Source organism: Hemicordylus capensis, chromosome 1 (assembly GCF_027244095.1).
Source record: "Hemicordylus capensis ecotype Gifberg chromosome 1, rHemCap1.1.pri, whole genome shotgun sequence".
In the NCBI taxonomy this organism is placed as follows: Eukaryota; Metazoa; Chordata; class Lepidosauria; order Squamata; family Cordylidae; genus Hemicordylus; species Hemicordylus capensis.
This window is the reverse complement of record NC_069657.1, coordinates 364,928,464-364,954,867: the sequence shown is the minus strand read 5'-3', so window position 1 is coordinate 364,954,867 and position 26,404 is coordinate 364,928,464. Positions and strand designations below refer to the sequence as shown.

Here is a 26,404-nt window from a genome sequence, read left to right as displayed (position 1 = left end):
CAATTTCACATTTGAGTTCCTTGGGTGGTTCCTTGACCAAGGCCACCCAGGATGTTCATGGCAGAGAAAGAGTCAGGAACATTCTGATTAGTAGCTCAATGTTTTAGCCATTACACAACACCAGTTCTCTTAAAGACACTTAAGTTACAATCCCCTGGTCTCATAGAAAAAGCTCCAAAGCAAGAATGCAGTCTAAGTCCAATCTATTTGTGCCAGAAGAGAAACAGCCTGAAATGGATGAATTCCATAATTGGCTTCCTCCATCTTTAAAAAGAGATGTCCCATGTCTTGACAAGAATAACCTTTCTTTGTTTCCGGAAGAAAATTTCTCCACGGTATTCTTGAGAACTCCAAATGCTATTATTGCATATTACTTGTGAATTGTAGTTTCAAGCAAAAACTCCTCTCCTGTGTATTCTCAAAGACTCACAAGTAATCTCAGGTTAATTATTAATTAGTAGTAATACAATAGCACCCTCCATTTACACTGAGTCCCTCTCCCAAGGATAAAGGATGGTATAAAGAGATCACTACCAGTCTTTCAAGAATGTTCAGAATGATTGATTGATTGATAAATTTGTATACCGCCTTTCTTTAAAACTATCCCAGGGTCGTTCACACAAAAATTAAAACAATAGAATAGAAACATCCACTCACAGAAACTCAGAACAAAATACGGCAAAATGAGCAAAAATTCTAATCAAAATGATGTAAAACAATAAATGCTTTCAACTCCAGAGTGAAAATATGGGAGGAAAAAACCCTCAGAAATACTTCCTCAAGTTATTCACATTTTGAAGGAAAAGAAGCCATGAAGAAAAATATTGGGAAAGAAGGATCGCCATATGTGGTGTTGTTTCCATAAATGAAGGTCAGATTTATGAAGCTATTAAATCATGAGTTTCTCATATTCTTTGCACTGGCTTTATTGGAAGGCAGGCAAACTGCCTAAGTCTTGTGTAAGGGTTTCAGCAGGAATTGATCCAAACCTCAAGGAGGTTCAAAATCCTGGTGGTCTCTGTATTTTAAGTATTTACTGGAACCAAATTGAAGGGAGTGGTAAATGAGATGCTGCACTGCATCCCAAAGAATGGAAACAGCTGTTACGTGAACTCCAAACAAGTCTCCCTTAGCAAGCAACACTGCTGAGGTTGAGTAGTTCATCTCCAAAGGTAAAACACATGCTTATCTCTTTTGTTCTGCTTAAAATAAGGTAATATCTCCACCTTCAGACACTCTTTCACAACAGATGTAAATTCCTTTGGTGCAAAACCTGTACATGCTTATTGCATTGTAATTAACGTATTGCACTGCTCTGTAACCTTAAAAAAACACTATTTGGGAAATTTAATGGAAGGTATGATATGCTTCAAAATCAAGCTGAAATTATTATTCATGGCGAATCAACTTACTCTTACTGACTAAATTCTGACTGATTGACTACTCAGTTGGTGGATTAACCTAGTGCAAATTTCAGTGTTTGCACTTGCCCAGGTACACCTGATGGGAAAATGACTGATTAATTGCACAAACAAGATACATCACAAGAGCCAGTGTGATGTAACAGCTGGACCAGTGATACCTGGGTTAAAATCCCTGCTCTGCCATGGACCGTACTTAGGTGTCCTCAGGCCAAGTGCTATTTCAGCTTGATCCATCTCACAGGGTTGCTGTGAAAATAAAATTGAATGAATCCGAGGCCAAGCGAGATAAAAATCAAGGGCCTACCACAGGCACAACACATATAAAGTTAGACCAGAAGCCTCTGCATAGGCCTCTTTCCTCCTCCTCCTCCACCCTGGGGAACCAGACTATCAAAAAACCCACTGAATGGGGCAAGCCATTCCATCCTCTCGGATGCCCTCTGTAACAGGCTGCACGCCACTAATGGGTTGCCAGTTAGTCAGCTTTTGAGCGTATGGGTCAGAAAGGGGCTGGCTTTTAAAAGGGGGAAGCTGGAAGGTTTTAATTATTTTTTTACCCCATTTCATTTTTTACTTATTTAAAATAGTTATGTTCCTCATTGTGCAAACATGGGCATGCTTTTAGAACTGTACATGGCACACGCATAGCACCAGCCTACAGGCACAAAAGTTGAAGCGGCTGCGTCTTATGGCCTCTGGCTCTCCTGACAATGCATTATGGGCCCTAAGTGAAGCCAGGCAGGCTGCAACTGAGCTGGAGACAGCATTTGCTCCCACCTTGTCCCAGGCACAGTCTCAGTGTGAACAGCAGCAGCAGCAGTGCTTGCTTGGGCCAGAAAATTGAGTCTACCTGGGGCAGTGGGGCTTTTGCTTGTGCAGTGGTGGCAGCAACTGAATTGGCTGTTGGCTGAGGCCAGCTAGGCGATGTCCATGCCACATTTGGGGCAGCTGCAGCCATGGCAGAGGGCTGGTGGATGCCATGCCAAGCCACCTACCCACCTGTCATGGTGCAGGATGCCTGCTGGTTTATCTACTGCCAGTGCTGAGTTTGACATTGGGAAGAAGATGACTGATGAAATGTCAGGCACCAGCAGAGGAGGAAACACTGAGCTTACAACTTAGAGGAATGGTCAGTAGAATGCAATCAACAAGCCGCATCGGGGGTGTGTGTGTGTGTGTGTGTGTGTGTGTGTGTTCACTCATATATTTGCTGTTATTGTCCCTGGTGGCGCAGTGGTAAAACTGTCACCCTGTAACCAGAAGGTTACAAGTTCGATCCTGACCAGGGGCTCAAGGTTGACTCAGCCTTCCATCCTTCCGAGGTCGGTAAAATGAGTACCCAGAATGTTGGGGGCAATATGCTAAATCATTGTAAACCACTTAGAGAGCTCTGGCTATAGAGCGGTATATAAATGTAAGTGCTATTGCTATTGTGCAAAAAAGGGTATATGTGTACCATGCTACTGACCATCTCCGTCATGTGTGTATAAAAATTGGATCTGCAAGTGGTGTGTGGGAATCAAGACACAGGAGTATACATCTCTAAATGGGTAAATGTTATCTAGAAGCTTGTTGTTGTTTTTAACTGTATAATGCATATTGAGAGACTCAATCTCTAGTTTTACTCATTTTCCTGAGTCACCTGCTCTGAATGTTTAATTTTGCATGTGATTTTTCTTGAGACTAGAGACTCTGCAGCCTCCATGTTGCCCATATGTAAAATGGGTAATTGTTTTCTAGAATGTCTTCTAATTAATAATATAGTATGTAGGTGTGCATATGCACACATGTCTGCGGCGAAGCTCACCTGCTTCAGTTATCTGTACTTTTTAGTTCTTGCTTTGTGCTTGCAATGCCGTTGCAGTCAGAACTGTATTAGGCTGATCTACGTTGGCCTGATATTACATGTGGACTATATTACTTGGGAGCAGGAGATTTGTAGGTGCATATCTTGCTGTACACACCTTAGATCAGGACTGGGCAAACTTGACCCTCCAGCTGTTGTTGAACTACAACTCCCATCATCCCTGACTATTGACCATGGTGGCTGTGGATTACGGAAGTCCAAAAACAGCTGGAGGGTCATGTTTGCCCATACCTGCCTTAGATGAACAGAGATATCTTTTCTGTTATCCTTTTACCTATTATTTCTGTTATCCTTTTAATATCCAACATATTAATCCTGACCCTACCAAGTAACATAATTTTGACATTCATGAATTGACAACTTTACTGATGCAGTAGGACACTGAAAACTTGGTAAGAAACAGAATGCCTCTATGGGGAAATTATTTTTATTTTTATTTTTTACATTTTATATCTCACTCTTCCTCCAAGGAGCCCAGAGTGGTGTACTACATACTTAAGTTTCTATTTCACAACAACCCTGTGAAGTAGGTTAGGCTGAGAGAGAAGTGACTAGCCCAGAATCACCCAGCTAGTTTCATGGCTGAATGAGGATTTGAACTCGGGTCTCCCCAGTCCTAGTCCAGCACTCTAGCCACTACACCATGCTGGCTAAAAGTATTTGCAAAGATGAACTGTAATTGCAGCAATGATGTAATAAGTCATTTGACACAATTCTGTCGCAGCTGTTTTGAATGGAAAATGAAAAGCTCCATAGCCACTTAAATGTTGGTGGAATAAATGAATGGGCCAAATCTAAATTGTAGTGTATGCTTTAAATGCTAAGTACAGAAACCTATTTACATCAGTTTGCACAATTTGGAGGAGATAAGCAAGAATTATAAATCTGACTTCCAAGTCCTGCAAGAAACAAGTGCTGGCACCAAGGCAAAGTGCTTAAATTTATAGCAACCATTGGACCTTTAACTCAGAGACGTTGAAACAATGGTTTTTAACAACACAAACCTTTCAACAGTTAGTGGCAATTTCATAACTTTTCTTATCAGGCTCCGAAGGGGAGCTTACCAGCTTCTTTAACAGCCTTCTTACGTAAGTAAAGAATGATTCATAAAGATAGTGAAATGCCTGAATTGACAGATGGCGGCAGACAAGAAAACGGGTAGCTGTGAAACCAAAAAGCTCAAGCTTCAGCTACAGTTTGTAACCATAGAAAGAAATGCTAGTTTCCAGCTCATCCAATGGACTCCTTCCCCACCTGCAACTACTGTCTCAGATCTCTCATCATAATGCACAGAAGGTTTTGAAAAGAAAAATATTTTGCCCCATCATGTGTGCGGTATAGATTATCACTTAAGCATGCCTAAGGCAATGGCAAAATCCTCCTTACTATTTGACACATATGACTGATTTCACCCTAGGCTTTTGCCCACATCTCTAATGGCTTTCTTCTGTCCAAATTTAAGATTTTCTTATTGAACCTCATTTTCCTTGATCTGTTGCCTTTTCCATTCTTGATAATGCCATCCTCCTTGACTTCCTGATACAGACTTTTCTTGGCTTTCTTCCTCTCTATGACTGTCCTCTATATAACTGTGGGTGATTGCATTCACTCTCATGGCTTCTGCCAATTGTCTTTATGTGGGCGATGCTCAGATCTACCCACACACCTTCCTATCTTTTGCAGTCTCTCTTGCTGCTTGTCATCACTTCCTGGAGGTCATAAAATTAAACGTAGCAAAGACAGAACTAGTCTTCCCACATTAATCCTCCTTACATCTGCATTATTCCATTACTCTTGAGGGTACTGCTATCTTCCTTGCCTCAATTACCCACTCATCAAATCTGTTTAACCCTGCAGCTCTTTCCTTTTCAACATCTCTAAAACATGTCGCAGTTCTTACAGCCAAAGCTTTGGACTATACTCTGGTCACCGTTTTTCTAAACTACACAAAGCCTTGGTTTTGCTGTACTGTCCCTCTCACAAGTTATATGGAAAGGCTTGTGTGTGCCATGTAAGCAACTGCTACTCCCTTCCTCCCAGAATGCTGCCCACCAGACTATACAATCCCCTACAATCTAAACATTTAACTGAAAACAGCCATGTGGTTTCCAAGCTTTTTCCAACTAAGGCAGCTGAGAGAGAGAGAGAGAGAGAGAGAACACGAACCGGGGCATAGCCACCATAGTGCAAACGGGTTCCAAGAACCCGGGCTGCCAATGAAAAAAGGCCGCCGAAGCCCCATGGAGGCCAGAGTTAACTCCCCCCTCCCACACCCAGGCTGCCGAGAGCCCGGGATAACTCTCCTGCAGTTATTTCAGGCAGCGCCGACTGCCCGATAGAACGTTTTCCCCTTTCTCTCCCTCTCTGGAGGAAGAAAGGGGGAAACATCCTATCAGGCAGCCGACGCTGCCTGAAATAACTGCAGGAGAGTTCGCCCGGGCTCTCAGCAGCCCAAGCCACGCCCCCTTTGTGCATGACGCCACACACAAAGGGACGTGGTCTGGGCTGCCAAGACCTCGAGCGAGCTCTCAGCTCATCACTTCAGGCAGCATCGGTTGCCTGATAGGACTTTTTCTCCTTTCTCTCTCTCCAGAGAGGGAGAGAAAGGGGAAAACGTTCTATCGGGCAGTCGGCGCTGCCTGAAATAACTGCAGGAGAGTTCGCCCGGGCTCTTGGCAGCCTGGGCATGGGAGGGGGTTCACTCTGGGCTCCTCTGGAGTCCGAGCCATGCCCCCCTGCGCATGGGTGTATGTGGAGGGGGCCGCCGAGCGGGGGTGGACCCAGGCCACCACTTGGCTGGCTCCGTGCCTGGAACGAACTAACCAACGAACACAAAAAACCAACAACTTCACCCTCAAATATATAGGGTTCTGTAGCCATACAGAGGCCTGCATGCCCCCTATGGAGGGCTGTTGCTTTCAGACCCTGCTTGTGAGAAGCATATGGCCGGCCACTTTGGAAACACAGTGCTGACCCGTAATGGCTTGATCTAGCAAGATAGTTCTTATGTTTTCAGCCACCCTGACTTAGAAACAAAGTGGAAAAATCATAGTGGGAAGTCTGAAACCATGAACTAATGGTGATTTTTGCAAGTTCAAGTAGGCTGGTAGACACTGGAAATAAAGCAAGGACAAAAAATGAACATGAGTGCAAAAGGGTAAACCCATTAAAAATTATGCATTCAATCAAAGCTGTGCTGCTTGCACTTGTTTCTATAACAAGCCATTTGAAACAGCATAAACTAAATGCCAGCACACTATAATCTGATAAATATGACAGGCTCTCTCACAGATATTAATTTAGAATAATTCTCCACACCCCAATTTATGGTAAACACATCTGGCATAGTTGCTATCTTAATCAGGCAACCAAATCCAAAATATTTCTTTATCCTTTTGCTGCATACATTCTTTAACAATTTCTTATTATAATGGGATACATGGAGATTAGCAGACATTCCAAAATTTATCTCAAAGGAATAATGAATCTGGTGAATGGACACACAAAGTTATTATGGTGAATACATAAGGTAACATCAGTGTAGAATATCAAGCTAAAAACCTGAGTGATAGTCCTAAAACAATGAAATGTAATTAATTAGTGCTATAATTTTTGTTTTATGACATAAGCTTTTATATGCCAACAGTCAATTTAACAGAATTTAAAATGAACTAAGGCCCATGAGAAAGATGCTACTTACTGCATCGCAAATCTTGCAATCAATTTTTTATTTCAAGAATGACCTAATAAAGCTGCTTTTTAATTAAATCAACCCTAAAAATTTCTCCTTTGTGACTTGTAATTTTTGGAGGCATAAAAAGAATCAGATCAAGCGCCTTTGCTCTTACCTGACAACACATTTCAGTTACACTTTTGACGTAATTTTAACAACAACCTAAAGGAATGACATAGGAAGCTGCCTTATACAGATTCAGGCCATTGGTCCATCTAGCTCAGTACTGTCTACACAGACTGGCAGTGGCTTCTCCAAAGTTGCAGGCAGGACTCTCTCTCAGCCCTATCTTGGAGATGCCAGGGAGGGAACTTGGAACCTTCTGCTCTTCCCAGTGTGGCTCTATCCCCTGAGGGGAATATCTTCCAGTGCTCATACATCAAGTCTCCCATTCATAAGCAACCAGGGTAGACCCTGCTTAGCAAAGGAGACAAGTCATGCTTGCTACCACAAGATCAGCTCTCCTGTTCCAGAAACAGAAATCTAGGGTCAAGCTAAAAGTTAAATGGCAAATGCATCTAAATGCCTCCTAACCTCCTCTTTCATTTAATAAAGCCACATTTAAGATTCACAGCCACAGGAAGCTGTGAATCTGATCAAATAAACAGCAGAGTACTCAACCCTTTTCTATGAAAGTAGTTTTTCTTGATCAACATTTTTGATCTCAAGCTGTTTTGCCACCAACCAGGGCAGTGGCAGAGTACTCATTGTTTGTTTTTTATTTTATCCCCCCACCCGCCCCATTATGGCAGGAAAGCAGTTTAGGAGGCATTTTTAGTGGTGGCGGGGGGATGACTGGATGGGAAACAGTCGTGCAGACCCTCCTTCTGATCATGGCAGCTTTGCATAAAAAGCAAACTTTGGGAGCTTGCTATGTGCCTCTGCTGCGTGATGTCTCGTTTAGCCCTGTCTGTAATAAGATGTCTTGACTTTTCTAGTACCAAAATATTCAACCAGGTCAGGCTTGTTTCACAACTAGCTTATAGAAACAATTCTAGCCATAAATCAGTATGCTATGCTTGGAAAATAAGCACATGCATTAGGTGGCAGTGGTAGGATGAGCTTCTTCACTCCCCCATGTATGGGCGGAACATCTTCATTCAAACAGATGGCCTACAAATGTTGCATTTTGCTCAGTGTGTAAGGAGGCTGGCTCATCCTGGCAGACATAATGTGGTCTCCAACAGGAAATTAGCAGCCTGATCGGCATTACTCTGTGTTCCAGATATCTACTTCTCTGGCACTCTTAGAAACTGAGAGCAAGCAATGATTGATTAATCATTCATTCAGTAATGCAATATGCTGTGCTACAGGGATCACAATTGCATCCAACAATGTTGTTTTAACCAATGCAGTTAGTATTTCATATTTTTAAAAAGTGAATCTTCAAACCGAGTGCAAATTGCCTTCTTTTGAGATGTTTGCTATCAAATGTTAGAAGTTTAAAGTATAAACTTCTAATTTTCCCCAGGTAGATAGTGAATGGCTTTACTGCTCTAGTGGTAGAGGTGAGTGTAACAATTAACCAGATGGAGAGGCACCACTTCAGTCTGGGTCCTTGACAGCAAGAATCAAGGTCCCTGGCATGAAGTGAGCCATATTCCCTTAACAAAATGTTGTCTTTTCTCTGGTACATATCCTGTGTGCTTTTTTAAAGATACAGCATTGCAATGGCAGAATATTCTTAGTGGATTTGTTACAGGTATACAAATTTGCATTCCTAGGTAACAACTTAGCATATTGTTCTGTTAAACTACATTAAAGAAATGCTCAATAAAACATTCCTCAAAAGGTAAATCATAGTAGATATTCTTACTCTGACTATTTTTTATTGGGCAATATCTATTGCTAACAGAAGTTTGTAAACATCAAAGATCTTTGAACAACTTTTTGGAACATGAGTGCAGGGGAGTAACAGCAGGAGAGAGGGCATGCCCTCAACTCCTGCCTGTGGCTTCCAGCGGCATCTGGTGGGCCACTGTGCGAAACAGGATGCTGGACTAGATGGGCCTTGGGCCTGATCTAGCAGGGCTGTTCTTATGAGTGTGCAGAATACCTTTACACAGAAACTTGGGATTCATCTTTAAAATATTACTGCTATTTCAAGATTGCTAGGAGTTTCCTATAAACATGATCACTCATATAATTTTAATTTTGAGATAATAATTACCATCTTAACTGAATAGTGGAATGTACTGTGCTGACATTCTAATGTACTGATTTCTTGGTACATAGAAAAATATTTTTTTAATCCTGTTACATAACCTGAAAGCAATTTCTAAAAAGATGAAAAACAAAAACATCAATCACTACTAGCATCTCACCATTTGCTGTATTCTTTTTGAAGTTATCCAGAAATTCCTCCAGGAGCTGTGACTGGTTAGGAGGAGGTAACAAGTTCCTTGCTTCCCTGGAAATGTCACCATCTGACCACGAAGTGCATAATGCACTCTTGTTGCTGTTGTGATTTGAAGTCAAAGTCAGCATCACACTTTTCCCAGAGAACAATAACTCCATTTGTCTGAGGTCAAGATCAGACACAGACTCCTCGTTTATAATCAAGATTTCGTTGCCCACACGCAACCCTGGGAACATGAGAAAGAGAGAGTTTAAAAAAGCTGAGTAGACACACCCCGGCAGTCAAGGACACTAATCAAGTCACATCACAATTTAGTTGTTCAAACAGCTGCCCTCATCTTATTACCTGGAGTTCATTGAATGTTCTTTGATTTTAAGAAATAGCCAAGGTTCACACTTGCCAACTAAGAAGTGCCCTGCTTTTTATTCAAAAGTGTAACCATGAAGATAACTCCAAGGATTTAGTTTGTTGTGAAATTGCAAAAGGAGAACTATTTTTGGTGCCTAAATCAGTTTAAAAGACAACCCATTAAACTATGGACAAAGTTCTACAACTCCCATTTCTTTCCTCCTTAGACCTGGAACCTAGTCGAAGCTACACAATTAGAAAGAATCAGCTTAATTTAACCAAATCCTTTAAACACAGGCATATCTGGCAACAAGAACATGCAATAAGGACAAATGAACTTCAAAGGACAAGATACTTGGCAGAAGAGTTTGACAGCTGCAGAAGTTTGATAAACCAGTAAAAATAAAGAAGAAATGGCAAAGACAAATAAATTATGCAGATAAAATAACATGTCAAGACAAAATGTCCTAAATAATCTTACCAGAGTCTACTGCCAAATTAGCTATTACTATGTGTTAATAGGGAGGCAGCCTGGTGAAGCTAAGAAAGGGACAACTGAGGGACACAACACAGAATGTGGATGGGGCCATAGCTCAGTGGCAGAGCATCTGATTTGCAGGCAGAGGGTTCCAGGTTCAATCCCTGGCATCTCCAGGTAGGGCTGAGAAGGACTTTTACCTGAAATCCAGGAGAGTCGTTGCTAGTCAGTGTCGACAATACTGAGCTACATGGACCAATGGCCCGACTCAGTATAAGGTAGCTTCTATATTCCTAGTATTTTCCCTGCACAGGTGTACACGGAAGATTGCACAGATGTGTCTCTGCTGAGCGTATCCTTGTTGGAAACTACTGCTTGGTTAGGTTCCCAACAAGTGTATACTATAACCTACAAGTATACTCTTATCATGGCTTCCCAAAAAACATGCACTTGACAAAACAGACATTTATATGATCTCTACATGTGACATACACCAATAAGGAAAAAATGGACATGTGTCAAAGTGCCCATAAGAGATTTTTTTGAACAGGATTGGAAAGGCGGGGTGGGGTGGGGGCATTCTCGTCATCTGGTATAAAGCGTGTGACACAGAACATGAAGATGTGGATGGAAGACTATTCTCTTTGTTCAATGCAACAGACACAGTGTTAGAAAAAGGATTTTCATGTAGAAAGAGACAACGCATACCTTCCTTGTAAGCCATCCCATTAGGGAGAACATCACTTATGAATATATGGGTGAGATGCTGGCGCTCATCAACTTGTGCAGTGACTGCAAATCCTAGAGTGTAAAAATTAGCTTTATTTGAAATTGAAATGGTGTCTTCTTTAAACACAATGTGATATTTGACAGTGTTTTGTAATAGTCTCATGAAACATTTCTCATTTTGTACTACCAAGATTTAATGTTCTACATAGCTTTCATGAAGCAGAAGTGAATTGCATTTAGCTGAAGAGTTATTAATAAAATGCAAGATACACATCAGTTTCTGAACACACTAGGGAAAACCGGTAGCTCAAAAAAAGAAAAGAGAAGTGGGAATGCTATAAGCCCCACCCAACCTTCCAAGCCAATCCCATCAACTAATTCCTCCCCCCAAATTAATTTCCCTTCCAGATGCCCACTCAATTTATTTCCTCAAGATTTATCCTTCAAAATATTGATTCTCCCAAGTTAAATGTCCTCTTCCAAAGATATATAAACAGGTTGCTCACCTGTAACTTATGATCTGGAAGAGATCTGTTGATATCCATAAGCATGGGTTTTGCGCCTGCGCAGGGACCACGTGGTAGCCATGCCTCAGCTTGTCAAGGTGTCCAAGCCCCGCCCCCACGCTGGCTGCGTGCTATTTAAGGGCAGGCTGGGTGCCATCTTCCTCAGTTCTTTGGACGATCGCCATGAAGGATGACCATCCAGCTATGAAAGTGAGTTCATCGCAGAGTTCCTAGACAGGGAACGGCCTACACACCACTACGCACCTAGAGTAGCCCTACTGCAGAGGGGTGGTTAGGGAGGGTCTTATGGATGTCGACAGATCTCTTCCAGATCATAAGTTACAGGTGAGCAACCTGTTTATCTGGATCGAGATAAACAGGGAGGGTCTTATGGATGTCGACAGATCTCTTCCAGATCATAAGTTACAGGTGAGCAACCTGTTTATCTGGATCGAGATCCATCGAGATCCATAAGAATGGGTGACTAGCCAGCTCCCTCGAAGGAGGAGGGTGCAGTAGAGGCTATTGTAACACCCTTTTAAGAACACTTCTCCCAAAATTAGCCTCCGCAGCAGAGCGCACATCTAGCGCGTAGTGTTTGACAAAGGGTATTTCCGTGGACCACGTAGCTGCTTTGCAAATGTTTGAAAGATATCCCCGAAAGGTGTGTGGCCGAGGAAGCATAGGCACGGGTTGAATAGGCCTTGATAGCTTCAGGGGGCGTTTTGCCCTGCAACTTATAGGTAAACTTGATGAGTTCCACCAGCCAGGAGGATAACCTCTGCCTGGTGATTTTTGTGCCTTTCTTTGAGCCCTTGTAAGCCATGAAAAGTCGTGTAGAAGCATGAAAGTCTTTAGTTCGTGCCAGGTAGTACAGTAAGGCCCTGCAAACATCCAGGGAGTACATAGATTGTTCCAATGCGGTTGGGTTCCTGAAGAACATGGGGAGGACTATATTTTGGTTTAGATGGAAACCCAAAATGACTTTCGGAAGGAAGTTATGATCTGGACGCATCAGGACCTTTTCCAGAAAGAATCTAGTAAAAGGAGGATCCACTCTCAGAGCTGTCAGTTCACTCACTCGGCGCGCCGCCGTTATAGCAACCAAGAATGCAGTCTTAAAGGATACCAGCTTCAGGGGTGCCAGTGTCATGGGCTTGAAAGGAGCTTGAGTTAGCGACAAGAGAACCAGGGAAATGCTCCAAGGTTGAACCGGAGCTCGAATGGGCGGATATACATTGGCGAGCCCTTTCAGGAAGGCCTTACTTTGTGGATGAGAGAATAAGGTCTTTCCCTCCCAGCCAGGATGTCTTTATAAAAGTGCTGCCAGGTGGACTCTTAAAGAGACATTTGCCAGGCCTCGAGACTTCAAGGTGGTCAGATAAAGAAGAACATCCCATATAGAAGTGCGCATGGGGAGGAAACCATGCGCCTTCGCATAGATCTTGAACCTGCACCATTTGCTTGAGTAGTTGCATTTGGTGGAAGGTTTGCGCTGATTGAGCAGGATACAGTCTAAGATCCAATTAGCCAGGTGGTGAGACGGAGAGTCTGCATGTCTGGGTGTAAGACTACTCCGTTGTCTTGAGTCAGGAGGTCCGGTTCTTGAGGGAGAGGGAGGAAGTGACCCCGCGATAGTCTGAGTACTTGAGGAAACCATGGTTGGCGGGGCCACCAGAGTGTTATCAGAATCCCTGAAGTAGGTGAGGCCAGTAGTTGGGCGACCACCCATTTGATTATCAGTTGTGGCGGGAACATGTAAAGTACTTCCTGGGACCAACCCAGCTGGAAAGCATCCCCCAGGGACTGGGAGTTGTGTCGCGCCCTCGAACAGTAGGGTAAGCATTTTGTGTTCAGGGCAGTCGCGAAGAGATCTATGGTCGGTTGGATCCAGCGGTCGAAGAGGGGAGTTACACAGTCCTCCTTGAGGGACCATTTGTGATGACGTTCCTGCAGAAATACCTGACTGAGATCGTCTGCCAGAAAATTGACTAGGCCCTTGATGTGTATCGCTATTGGGGTGACTTGATGTGTGATATCGCTATTGGGGTGACTGGATACACCAATGCCACAGTTGCACACCTAGGGCACACAAGCTTCGAGATACAGTCCCCCCTTGGCGATTGATGTAAGCCAGGGCTGTTGTGTTGTCGAGTTGTATTTGTACAATTCGGTTCTGGATGAGCAGCAGAAAAGCTTGCAGTGCTTGAAAGACTGCCAGCAACTCCAGAAAGTTGATATGAAGCTGGGACTGTGTCCGATGACCGTTGCAGTGAGCACCCCAGCCGAGGAGGGATGCATCGGTCGTCAGTCACACCGCAGGAGATGGAGCCTTGAAAGGAACCCCACTCAGAAGGTTTCTCGGAGTCGACCACCAGGTGAGCGATCTCAGGATTTGCAGAAGCAGCTGCAAGTGCTTCCCTTGGCTGTCTCTCATGAGATGGATGATGGACAGAAACCACAGCTGATGTTTCTGCATCTTCAGGCGAGAGTAAGGAACCACTTCTGTGCATGATGCCATCAGATTGAGAAGACATTGTATAAGACGTGCAGGTTGTCTGAGTTGTTGTTGTTAGAGATGGGCTAGACTCTGGATGCAGTCGAACCTGTCCCTTGGTAAGTATGCTTTTTGTGCCGTCGTGTCCAAGACTGCACCAATGTACAGTGGGTATAGGAAAGAATCACCCCCTTTGATAGACCTTAAATTCTGGTTCCCTTAAATCCTGAAATGAAAACACAAAGAAAATTCCCTTCACCAGCTGTACTTATCCAATGCAACCTATAACATCCAACTGAAAAACATCACAATTACAGTCCAGAAAAAGTGTCAGAAACAAAAAACAAGAATTACTGAGATTGAAAAAGGATCACTCCCCCCCCCCATGTCAATATTTTGTTGAACCACCTTTTGCTTTAATAACAGCCTTGAGTCTGTTGGGATACTTCTCTATCAACCTTGCACATCTAGACGGAGCAATATTTGCCCACTCCTCTTCTTAAGTTGTTCCATAGTTGCATCTGTGGATTCACTGAAGAGTCCAGTTCCATCAAATGATAGGCCCTCGATTTTCTCTTTCATGTCTGCTTGGAACCTGGTAGAACGCAGCCAGGCATGCCTGCGGAGTGTGACTGCTGCAGTCAAGGATGGGGACTCCGATTCTGCAAGGTGTTTAGCGATGCTCAGCTGTTGCCGTGTAAGCTCTGCTGACCTCTCAAGAGTCTGTTGGTATCTCTTCCTGAAATCGTCTGGAGATAAAGTGTCAAGTTCACCTTTCAGAGCTTCCCAAATGCTGTGGCAATATTTGGCTGTACAGGCAGCTTAGTTCGCCACTTTGATGGAGAGGCATGAAGTGGGATAAATTTTCCTGCCTAGTAAGTCCAGTTTGCACCCCTCCTTCTCAGGAGGTGTTGAATAACATTTTCCCGTTTTTGAGGAGGCTGCACAATCCACAACAAAGGAATTAGGGGCAGGGTACTTTAAAAGATAGGTGCTATCTTTTTCTTGTATACGGAACAAGCTCTCCAACCTTTTGCTTGTCGGTGTCGAGGTGTGTAGTACCTCCCATGCGCATTTGGCTGCCCTAGTAATGACCAGAAGCATGGGTAAGGCCACTGGTTGGGTAGACTGTGTTTGTAACATGAAGTTGTACACTGGATCATCAATTGTAGATAATTGTGATTGAATGTCCAGGCCTAGTGCTTCTGCCATGGCATGCAAGTGTTTGTGATATGATTTTATCTCCTCATTAGGAGACACGTATGTTGTAGGAGGCACATCCGCTGGTGGGTCCACAAGGAAATCTCAGTCTTCCGGATCTGACTCGAAGTCAGAGGACCCATAATGTTCAGATTCTGATGCCACTGGCAAAGAGGGAACAACTGTTTGCGTTTCCACGGTAACGTTCCGTGCAGAGAGTGGAGAACACATTTGTATGTCCATGGATCGTACCTGTGGTAGGATAGTTTGGGTACACTGTTGCTCTGTCTGCACCCGTGGGGTCTGAGATGCCTTTGTCACATAAGACGGAACCTTCAAGGGACGCTGAGGCAGTGTCGAGACTTGTAATGTAGAACGTAGAGGAATGTATGGCCTTCATGCTCTAGCTGGTTCATCAGAATACGGGGCACCCGGGGAACAGGCCCCCATTCCGCTAGTTCCAGGTGCCATGGTTGGTGTCTGATGCGAGAAGCCACAAGTGTGCCAAGTAGAAGAGTCATGCAGGTGGATAGCTGATAAAGTGTTCTCTGATGGAATGACTGTAGCATCCACCCCGACATTCGATGGTGGAAAACCCTTGAAGGTAGATGTAGATGGTGTGCTCGAGGTAGAGTCCAGCTTCGAAAGCAGGGTCTGCGCAGTCGAAGGATCTAGCGCAGCCGTGGCGTTTGTTTGTGTTTCATCATCGTCGACATCGAAGGTTGGCAACGGGGTCCGACTGCTAGGCGACACTCTTGTCGACATCGAAACCACAGGGGTATGGAGAGTCGACGCCGGCGGTGCAGCACTTCGGGGTCTCGGTGATGTTGGAGCCGAAGAAGAGATTGGTGTCCTTGCAGGAGACAGGGATCTGGCTCTCGATGTTGAAGATGACGGTACCGGAGGTGGATGTTCGATTGCTGTCGACATTGAAGTTCCCGGCGCCGACTCCAGTGTTGGGGAGCAGCGCGGAGCCAAAGGCAAATGTGAGTTCAATGGTGGAGATGGGGTGCATGTAAGATCAATTGTCTTCTGGCGTTTCTAGGAGGCGAAGACCCAGGAGACGAGGCACGTTGCTTAGACGGTCTCGAGGGAGATGAAGACGCAGGAGATGAGGCACAGTGCCTGGATGGCAGCGATATCGAGACAGACTGTTTGGTTGTTGACATCGAATGTCAATGCCTCAAAGGTACCCGAGTGGAATTCGATGCTGAAGATGGTGTCGTAGATGTAGAGCGCACTGTCAATGTTGAAGTGGAGGGGTGCGATGCTGGACGGGCCGGCGTCGATGCCGAGGTCGATTTGGTAGACTTCCACCGATAGGGCGTCGATAATGGCGGAGGTGCCGATGCCGATTTTGCAGGCAACTTTGACCTCGAGGCCGGCAGATGCGGCTCACCCGGTGTCGAAGGGCTTAAGACTTAGTCATAAATTGCAGCCCTCAAACGAAGCGCTCTGTTCTTGCGCGTTTGCTTCAAAAAAGATAAACATATCCTACAGGTCAAGACATTGTGCTCCTCTCCCAAACATAGCAAGCACAAGTCATGTAGGTCCATCGAGGGGAGCTTGGCTTTACAGCCATCACACCGTTTGAAGGACTTCTTCTCCTCAGCCATAATGGGGCACGCAATTGGGTAGTCAGGGTCGTTTCGAGTCAGAAAAATCCAGTCAAGTCCGTCAGCCAAAACAGGGTCAATTTACGAAAAGCAGATCGTCAGCCAGTCCAAGGTCATACACAGAATACTAAAAGTCTCGCTCTCTCTCTTTTAAACAGATGAACTCACGGAGGAACTTTACTGACAGGAGGCAGCAGACCGGAGTCTAAATGCTAAGGCGGTCGGAAAAGAACTGAGGAAGATGGCGCCCAGCCTGCCCTTAAATAGCCTGCAGCCAGCGTGGGGGCGGGGCTTGGACGCCTCGACAAGTTGAGGCATGGCTACCGTGTGATCCCTGAGCAGACGCAGAACCCATTCTTATGGATCTCGACAGATCTCGATCCAGATCCTCCATTTACTCCAACTAACTTTCGTCTTTCTTTCCCCGCCACCAAAGGAAGAACACACCCCAATTCTTAGTCCCAGCTCTGTCTCCTCTGCAGTCTTAAACCCAGTAACCCAATCCTATGCACAAACATCTTAGCCTCTCTTCTCCTGGCTCCATCTCCACTTGAGAGGTGGGAAAACAAAAGGTGCTGACATTTTTGAACTCTAAAGAATTGAGAGTTGGCAAATTAGCAGTTGCCCACCAATGTCAGGATGAACCGGGTGCTTCCACTTCCTCCATGATCCACGTGCCCACACTGCAGACACCTGTACAGTACTCAAATATCATCTGTAGGAACAAGGTAGGAACCAAGCCCTACAAACTTTCTTACGCAGTGCTGATGCACTGAAACCTGCACAGTCTCAAACATCCCAATGTAAGTGTGCTTTATGCATGCACTGTGAATGGACTTTTAATGAATTTTGTTTTTGCTTGCTCTCAAGGTAAAATTGTACACCCTGAACTAGGAGCTGCCTTGCCATTTAGAACAAATAATCAAGGTGAAACCGTTCTACAGTCATTAAGTAAACAGAAGTTGTGTAAGGTCATGCACACATTATGAATATCATAATAGAGGCCACTTGAAATGCCTTCCCATGGGGTTTGTCATTTGCACTCAAATGCAACTGCTGCACACGTATTTGGAGACAACTGCAATGTGCAAAACACTTTAGCTCTTCTGACAGGAGAAATGAAGAAGGAAAGATATTTATTTTGTGTCCAAAACTGTAAAGGCATCGCACAATAATTTAAAATAAAGAAGGCCTTACAGTCTGAATTCTACAAGTTTTTAAAGGGAGAAAAGTAAAGAGAAGGAGAGGCGATCTAGACAAAATAGAAGACAGGGACACTGGACAGAGTAGACTTACCAAAATCAGTTACACCCTCATTCTTAGTAAGATGCACCTCGAAGATGCTTAAGGGAAATATTTCTATTTCATCATACATCTGCAAGAGAGAAAACACCACCTAGTACTGAATTATGAAGAGACAGAGCTGCATAATTTATTTATTTAACACATTTTTATACAGCCCAAAATGCAAGTTCTCTGCGTTCTCTGTACTCGGCAGCTATGACAAAGAGTTGCCATTAAGGTTGCTATACCGTCAGGTTGCTGTTTCTAAGCACCACTCATCTCGGCTTCAAGCAATAAGCCTCTCCAATAGATGTGCGATCCGACTCAACCTCAAGCCGGTTTGACACTAAACTGGTCCAGCTCAAGGGCTCACCTTCAAGCTGGACTGGCCCGGGTTTGGCTTGAGGTCAAGCTGAAACCACCACCCCCCACTACGCCCCCACCCCCACACACACACTGCCTCCGCCCGGTGCCAGTTTGGAGGTTCAGATATTTTTTAAAAAACTTTTTTTTAAAAAGAAGATGACGACTCACCAGGGTCACGCAGATGGCCATTGTGCATGTGTGCTGGCCTCCAAAATGGCCATTGCCAGTACACAGAGGCCCAGAATGGGTTGGAAACCATCCAAACCAGGCCATTTCAAGACTAGGGGAGGCTGCGGGAGAGGGGGAATCACTGAAAACGCCCCCCCCCCTGGCAGCATACCCCTGAGGGGAGTGAGTCCTTAAAAAATTTTTTTTAATGTTTGAACCTCCAAACCAGCTTGAATTTGAGCTGAGCCAGGGTGTGTTCGGGGGTGCACAAAACCAAATATGCCTGGTTCTGTTCGAGTCTGATTTGGTCTCGAACTGAACTGGGCAAAGCGGTTTTGTGCACACCCCAACTCTCCATGAGGCGGAGGAGTATCTAGAAGCATCTCTCTCTCCCTCTGATGGGCTGGCTAGTGCTCAGGTTCAGCCCACCTTTCCCTCAGCTTGACAGGCTCAACAGCCAGGAAAATGTTGCTGAGATCAGCCAGCCAGTTGTGAGAGGAGGAGGAAGGAGAGATGCTACCTGTTGCTCTCCCTTTCCCACTTACCTCCCAAAGCTGAGACAAGTCAGTGGTGGAGAGAGGTTGGCGGCAGCCCGTGTTCGGCCGCTGCTGCGGCCCCCTGGCCCCGCCCCCCGCATCATGGGGCAGACCTGGGGGCATGGTCTTCCTCCCAAATGGGGCTGCACAGCTACGTTTGGGAGGGAGAGCGGCTCTCTGCATTGGCAGCGAGGCCAGGAGAGGTTCTCCCTGCCTTTAAAAGGCAGGGAGAGTCACTCTGGCCACACTGCCAATGCATTACGGGCTGATTTCGGTCCCAAACGGGGCCGCACGGCCTCATTTGGGAGTGAAATAACGCCCTCCGTGTCTCTCAGATGGGGGGGTGCATGTCTGGGGCCACGAGGTGTGGCCTCTGGGGGGGGCAGCCCTGGTTCTTTGAACTCATCTGCCCAATGGTGGCTCCACCCCTGAGACAAGTAAAGGAGCTTAGGAGCCCTCTTTGAATTCTGCCCTTCTTAAGAGAAGGATAAAACCATAATACCTTTCCTGCCCAAACACTCTTTGGTGACTAGGTTCAGTTTACCCACTAAATCCTGGGGTGAAGTCTGGGACTCTTCTTCCCATGGAAAACTTTCATTGGGGTATGGCGGGGAGGGAGAGAGAGAGCAAGCGCCTGAAAAGGTGAATAAGTAAAAGTACTGTTGATGTATGATACTATGACATGATTGTCATGGGTATACATATATATTTTAAAATGTTTCAAAGCCATGGCTCGTGTGTCTGCCTGAGGGTCTGCCTGAGTGAGAAGTGTGCAATATTTGCCTACGAGCAGGAGAAAAAGGTGTACAGAGTGTGTTTTGTTTTTCATCATGCTCTTAAGTTCTTCTGCAGTAAAGACATAGGGGTGGGGGGAAGGAGAAGAAGGTGGGGCCCAATTTCACTTTTTTGTCCCAGGACGCAATCCAAACTTGCTATGCGCCTGGCACAATTATTAGAGTGTTGGACTTAGACCAGGAAGATCTGGATTCAAGTCCCCACTCATGATCCATGAAGCTCAGTGGGTGACCCTGGCCCAGTCACGAACTTTCAGCATAACTTAGGCCAGAGGATTATTCTGAAGATAAAGTAAGGGGAGCTCTAAGCTCCTTGGGGAAAGGATGAGATACAAATGGAAGAGGTTGAAGTTGTAATTGTATGGTGACACAATACTACATAAGCTTCAGTTCTTGCCAGTAGCTCGTGGGCAGGGAGCCCAATCCACACACAGTGTACTAGGCCCAGAAAATCCTGTTGGCACCTCTAGCCTCATTAGAAGCTAGGAAGATGGCTTTTAGACTAAAACATTAATAATGCACTTGTTGTAGCGTTTAGGCCAACTGCTCAAGTCTTGCAATAGTTGGTCAGATTAAGAATAAAGTCCTACAAACAACAGATCTCATATCTTTACAGCAAGTGCTACTTGCCTGGTCTTGGATGTATTCATATGCTTCAGGAATATAGCGGTCAACATTTTCATCAATAAGCTTTCTGAGCTGTAGGCCATAGTGTCTTGGTTCCAGCTGCTTAATCTACGGGATTAAAAGAATGTATTCTGGAATTCAGAAGTTATTTGTACAAGTCCAAATGTCACAACAGATATACACAGAAATGGTCCTTCAAGTTATGCGGAGGCTATCTTCAATGAGTTATTTCCAAAATAAGCCAACACACACCACTATAAACAAACAAACCTCACTGTAAAGTTTGCACAGCAATGGAGTTTTTGCTTGTTTCTAAAACCCCAGAGGTTTATAGTGTTACTTCCTGTGTGTAAAATTAACTGAGTGGCAAGATGTGTAAATAAACTGTGAACTTTGTTCTCTTCTTCAGCTTACACTGGCATCTTTTCATTTCTATAGATCTTCCAGATGGCTTACTTCTGCTCAGTGAAACATATACATCTGATGTATAAAATGCATTTGTGCACACAGGCTGTTAAGAGAAGGGTATTACATATGTGCTGGCTTTTACTGTATTTTTACTGCCAATTTCCTCTAAGATCATGAACCACCTATTTTTCACAACGTGTTATCTCCAGGAAGCTAAATAAAGGAAAAGGAATATTGGCCTTATGGAGCGCAACCCTTTAAGTGCTATTCCTTAAAAATGGGGGATACTGTCAAGGCTGCACATTCTTATTTTGAAGGTCAGTAGTGCAACAGCTGCAAATGGAATAGATCATCTTCATGGATGCACATGGTAGCTCAACTGCATGATATTCAGCACAACAAGGTAATTTAGCAGAACATAATTTAAGTACTGTACTCACTTCTCACTAGATTGAAATGTATATATTTCTTTGAAAATTCTTTCTTTAAAAAAAAAAAAGCCAGCTTAACCAACACACACGCAATTTCATTAGATATGGATGAGCAAATACACAGTACTGGATGCAATCCTGCCTAGTTTGTATCAATTCACTATCATAGACATGAGCCTATGATAGAGGCAAGAAACTGGCAAAAACAGCTGGCAAAAAAGGTCCAATTAATTGCTTATTACATCAATAAAACATATCTATCTATTGAATAATAAATTTCTTAAAACCTGATGCTCTATATCATCCTCCATTCTTTTATTTAATTTTATTTTACTTAAATGCCAGCACTATTCAGAGAATGCATTTAGATTCCGTCTTCTTCGGCAGTTTATATTTTGCTAAGAATGACAGCTAAGCACGCTCTGATACATAAAGTGTCAATAAACCTTTGGTTTAAGATCCGAGTTAGGGTGATTACAATTGTCACTCGTTCTCCAAAAATTGTAGAACTGTAATTTAAGTTGGTCACCTTGACATTCACACCATTTAAGCGATAAAAACTTTGTATACACATTAGGCACCACATACCTACATTATGCTGTGATCTTTCAGCTCAAGATTGAGCTGAGGAAGATTGTGTCCAGGCAGAAATTCAAAAGGTATATCTTCCTCAATCACTAATTAGATATGTACAGATGAATTTCTGCCCAATACATCTCTGTAATGCACAGTGCTTTCCGCAAATGCCACCTACTACAGGAAGGGTTTAACCAGAAATTCTATGGCGGGGGGGGGCGGGGCGCGGCGGGAATAGCTCCACTACCTCCCTTCCAGCAAAGCTTTCCCCCCATTCCATTCAGACAGAGGGTAATGCAAGGACTTTTCTTGGCCTACGGTCTGAATGGAGGAGGGAAGAAGAATTGTCAGGTTATAACTCAGTTTGGTTTTGTTCCCTCTGCTTCACTGCATCTCCTTACCTGCCAAAGTAGATCAAGAAGACTGGGAACACAGTCCACCTGTCTCAGTACATGATGAAAAATTACCACCCATAAAATAGCAAAATTTCAGGGAGCTTTTGGGTGGGTGGACTTGAAAACGTTTGTGAGCCATGCTATACCCCCTCCCCAAAATTTCGGCTTTGGGATAGATACTGTCTGCTGCCCTTACAGCTTAGTGTTGCTCTCGCCCCCTACTTTCAGTCAGATATGTCAACTCAATTTGCTTTGTTCTTTAACAGAATCTAAGATACGTTATAACTGTTTCCGGTGCCACTGAGTTCCACAGATCCACTGGCAAAATAAATTGTAATGGCTATGGAATCCCTTTCATTTGCATGCATAATATTAAAAGATAATTTTTCAGCTTTAAAATAAATTCCTCTTAAATACTTGGCAGGAAGCAGATTACAGATTATGTAATGATTTTAGGCTTTAAGAACCTAAGACAATTGGTATGTTGCCATTTTTTAACGCTCTTGTATTGTGTATGCTAATTGTTTTCTCTGAATTCCCCTAGGTCTGATATTTGTTTACATGAATCAGCTGGGGGGGGGACTGAAATGTGATCATAATTTGTAGAATCTAATTATCATTCTCTTGTTCCAGTATACCAATAATAAATTAGCAGGTAATGAGGAAGAGCCATTCAACTGAACCTATGCCACAGTCAAAGTCAAATGTCTTAAATCCCATGGAAGCCAAGGGGAATTTAGCAGACTATGCTCCCCTTTCTCTTTTACCAACCCCCTTGCACCATACACAAACAAATCCATACACAAACAAATATACACAAACACCATGTTGTGCTAAAACACAAAGATTCCCAACACTCACCAGAGAAGTATGGAAATGTAAGAAAAAAGAACCAGGAAAGATGTAGCAGAAAGGAGTCAGCATTAAGAGACTGCTTATGAAAAACATTAAAATATTCAGCATAGAAAGAAAGATAAAACAGAAAAGAAGTTTTAATTGAAATTTTAAAAAATCAAAATAATTTCAGATCAATGAAGTGATATACACAAAATAAAAAGTTAAATAGTTTCTCTAAATATACATTCTGCCACAACATAATGAGGAAATATTTTGCTTTCATGAAATGTTATACAAATTCTTATAGTTCTTCCCGGAAAGCTTCTATATTGAAGTAAAAATGCTTTTCTCAAAACCTTTTCCCCAGACTTCAGTTCTCTCATGCCACCTAGTGGCCTAACAGGGATTGCCTACAATAACGTTCCTTTCCTTTCTGGTTCATAATGCCTCATTAAAAGTAAAGGTAAAGTGTGCCGTGGAGTCGGTGTTGACTCCTGGCAACCACAGAGCTCTGTGGTTGTCTTTGGTAGAATACAGGAGGGGTTTACCATTGCCATCTCCTGCGCAGTATGAGATGATGCCTTTCAGCACCTTCCTATATCTCTGCTGCCCGATATAGGTGTTTCCCATAGTCTGGGAAACATAGCAGTGGGGATTCGAACCGGCAACCTCTAGCCTGGTAGACAATCCATTTACCCACTGCACCATTAGGTGGCTAATGCCACATTACACCAGTTATATAAACAGAAACTAAAGTCCATGGGATATTAAGACTGAACACAGATATGAGCAATGACAAAATAATATCTTTGTTCTGTGTTGGGTTTAATCACAGCTAAGATGATTTAGCATCCTTTTTAATTTAGTAGTGGTACAAGGAAAAAGCTTAACTGTAATTTTCTATTTTGCTATATAATCACAGGCAGTTCTTTTATATGGAGCTTTTATGGACAGTCCCACTAGACCAAGGCTGCTCAGCTTCAGCCCTCCAGCTGTTTTTGGACAACAGCTCGCATAATCCCCAGCCACAGGGGCAATAATCAGGGATTATGGTAGTTGTAGGCCAACATCTGCAGGAGGGCTAGACGAAAAGGAAAACTGGCATAATGTTGACCAATCTAAAATAGGAATGAGGAACTTGCCACGTGGGGAGTCTAGCTGCTCCACTTGTTGCAGACAAAGTGAATCCATAAGACTGGACCTCCCAGTTTAAATTCCAGTTACCAGTACTGGTAAAGTGTATCTAATAATTTTATTTCATTTAAAAAAAATTATTTCTATCTATCCATCATCTGAACCGCTTTGGGAACTTTGGTTGAAAAGAGGTATCAGGAGTGAGCAGACATCAGTCCCAGGACTGTCTCCACCACTCCTACCCATACACACAAATAAATACAGCTATGCTTATTCCGCTTAGGTCCCATTAAAACCAGCAAGTTAATTAGGCTTAAATTGGGCTTGAATATTCCTAGAATTGTTTCAAGGTAATCAATGGCTAGACTGATATCCTCCTCAAGAAGTTTGAAGAGGCTATCAGTCTCTTACTGAGATTTGGTGCATTTGTACAAAAGTTGCATTCATGTCACTAAGATTTATGATTGCATTCCTATGTGTTAGATCAGAGTCAGATATAACACAAGAGCCCTGCTGATGAGACCAGAGTTCTATCTAGCCCAGTGTTCCGTTTCCCACAGTGGCCAAGCAGATGTTTCTGGGGACCTCACAAGCAGGTGAGAAAGGCATACTTCTCTCCTGCAGTTGTCCGACTGCAACTAGTATTTAGAGGAATCCTGCCTTGGAGCATGGACGTAGCACACAGCCAGCAAGACTATTTGTCCTCCAATTATTTGTCTAATCCTCTTTTAAAGTCATCTAAGTTAGTGGCCATCACTACATCCTGTGGCAGCAAATTCAATAGACTGATTATGGGCTGTGTGAAAAGTACACAGTCCTTTTGTCCATCCTAAATCTCCTGCCAGTTTCATTGGATGACTCCTAGTTCTAGTGTTGTGAGAGATGAAGGGAAACTCTGCTTTCTCCATAACAGCCATACTTTTATAAAGCTCAATCATGTCTCCCGATAGTACCAACTAAACTGAACTAAAACATAGCAAACAATGTAGCCTTTCCTCAAAGGGAAAGTGTTCCAGCTAGAGATGTGCAATTCAATTCATGCCAAATTGGGGGCGATTCACGGATTTGACCACAAATTGAATCACCGATTAAAGGAAGGGGCTGACTCACAGTTGAATCAAATCAGCCCTGATCAGACTTAAATTGATTCCCCTCATGTTCCTGCCCTTGCCAGTGTGCCATGAGGGACTCTGATGAGGGGGGGGGTGTCTTTAAGGGGGTGTGCGCCCAAGGGTGTGAGATTGACAGTAGTCCCTCGCCAACCATGGTTTTCCTAATCACAGTTCTGCGTATCCGTGACTGAGCAATTGATACCAATCTTGCCAAACGCGACTTGAGTATCCGCGATATCTCATTCCCGCAAAATTTCACTGGTGTGCCCATGCTGGTCTATCAGTCCAAGAATCAACGGGCACTAAAGGGCAAGAACATAAAACACCTCCCTGTGTTCTGGGCAGCGAACACGAAAGCCTGGGTAATGTACACCATCTTCATGTCCAGCCTCAAAGGCAAGATGCCTCTAATTATGAGCCCCTGGTGGCGCAGTGGTAAAACTGCCGCCCTGTAACCAGAAGGTTACAAGTTCGATCCTGACCAGGGGCTCAAGGTTGACTCAGCCTTCCATCCTTCCGAGGTCGGTAAAATGAGTACCCAGAATGTTGGGGGCAATATGCTAAATCATTGTAAACCGCTTAGAGAGCTCCGGCTATAAAGCGGTATATAAATGTAAGTGCTATTGCTATTGCTATAAGTACCAGTTGCAGGGGAGTAACAGCAGGAGAGAGGGCTTGCCCTCAACTCCTGTCTGAGGCTTCCAGTGGCATCTGGTGGGCCACTGTGCTAAACAGGATGCTGGACTAGATGGAACTTGGGCCTGATCCAGCAGGGCTGTTCTTATGTCTTGGTTTAACTACTGCTTTGTGCATGAGGTGGAACACTACCTAAGAGAGAAGAACCTGGATTTCAAGGTGCTGCTGCTGTTGGGACAATGCCCCAGGGCATCCTCCAGACCTGTTGCTTGCCCACCCCATTGTGGAAGTGGTGTCCATGCCTCCAAACATCACATCACTCATCCAGCTGATGGACCAAGGC

At 44.0% G+C, this 26,404-nt stretch overlaps 1 protein-coding gene across 5 annotated transcripts in view; it reads right to left on the bottom strand.

The window, feature by feature from the left end:
- TIAM2 (TIAM Rac1 associated GEF 2) overlaps nt 1–26,404 on the bottom strand; it is a 243,443-nt gene that overhangs the window by 60,201 nt on the left and 156,838 nt on the right. For all 5 annotated transcript variants that reach the window (XM_053293460.1, XM_053293483.1, XM_053293477.1 and 2 more), the window contains 4 exons: nt 20,536–20,640; nt 18,054–18,132; nt 10,918–11,010; nt 9,349–9,609 (listed from right to left, as the gene is read on the bottom strand). In XM_053293460.1, coding sequence (XP_053149435.1) covers nt 9,349–9,609; nt 10,918–11,010; nt 18,054–18,132; nt 20,536–20,640 — 538 coding nt within the window. The remainder of the gene's footprint in view (nt 1–9,348; nt 9,610–10,917; nt 11,011–18,053; nt 18,133–20,535; nt 20,641–26,404) is intronic.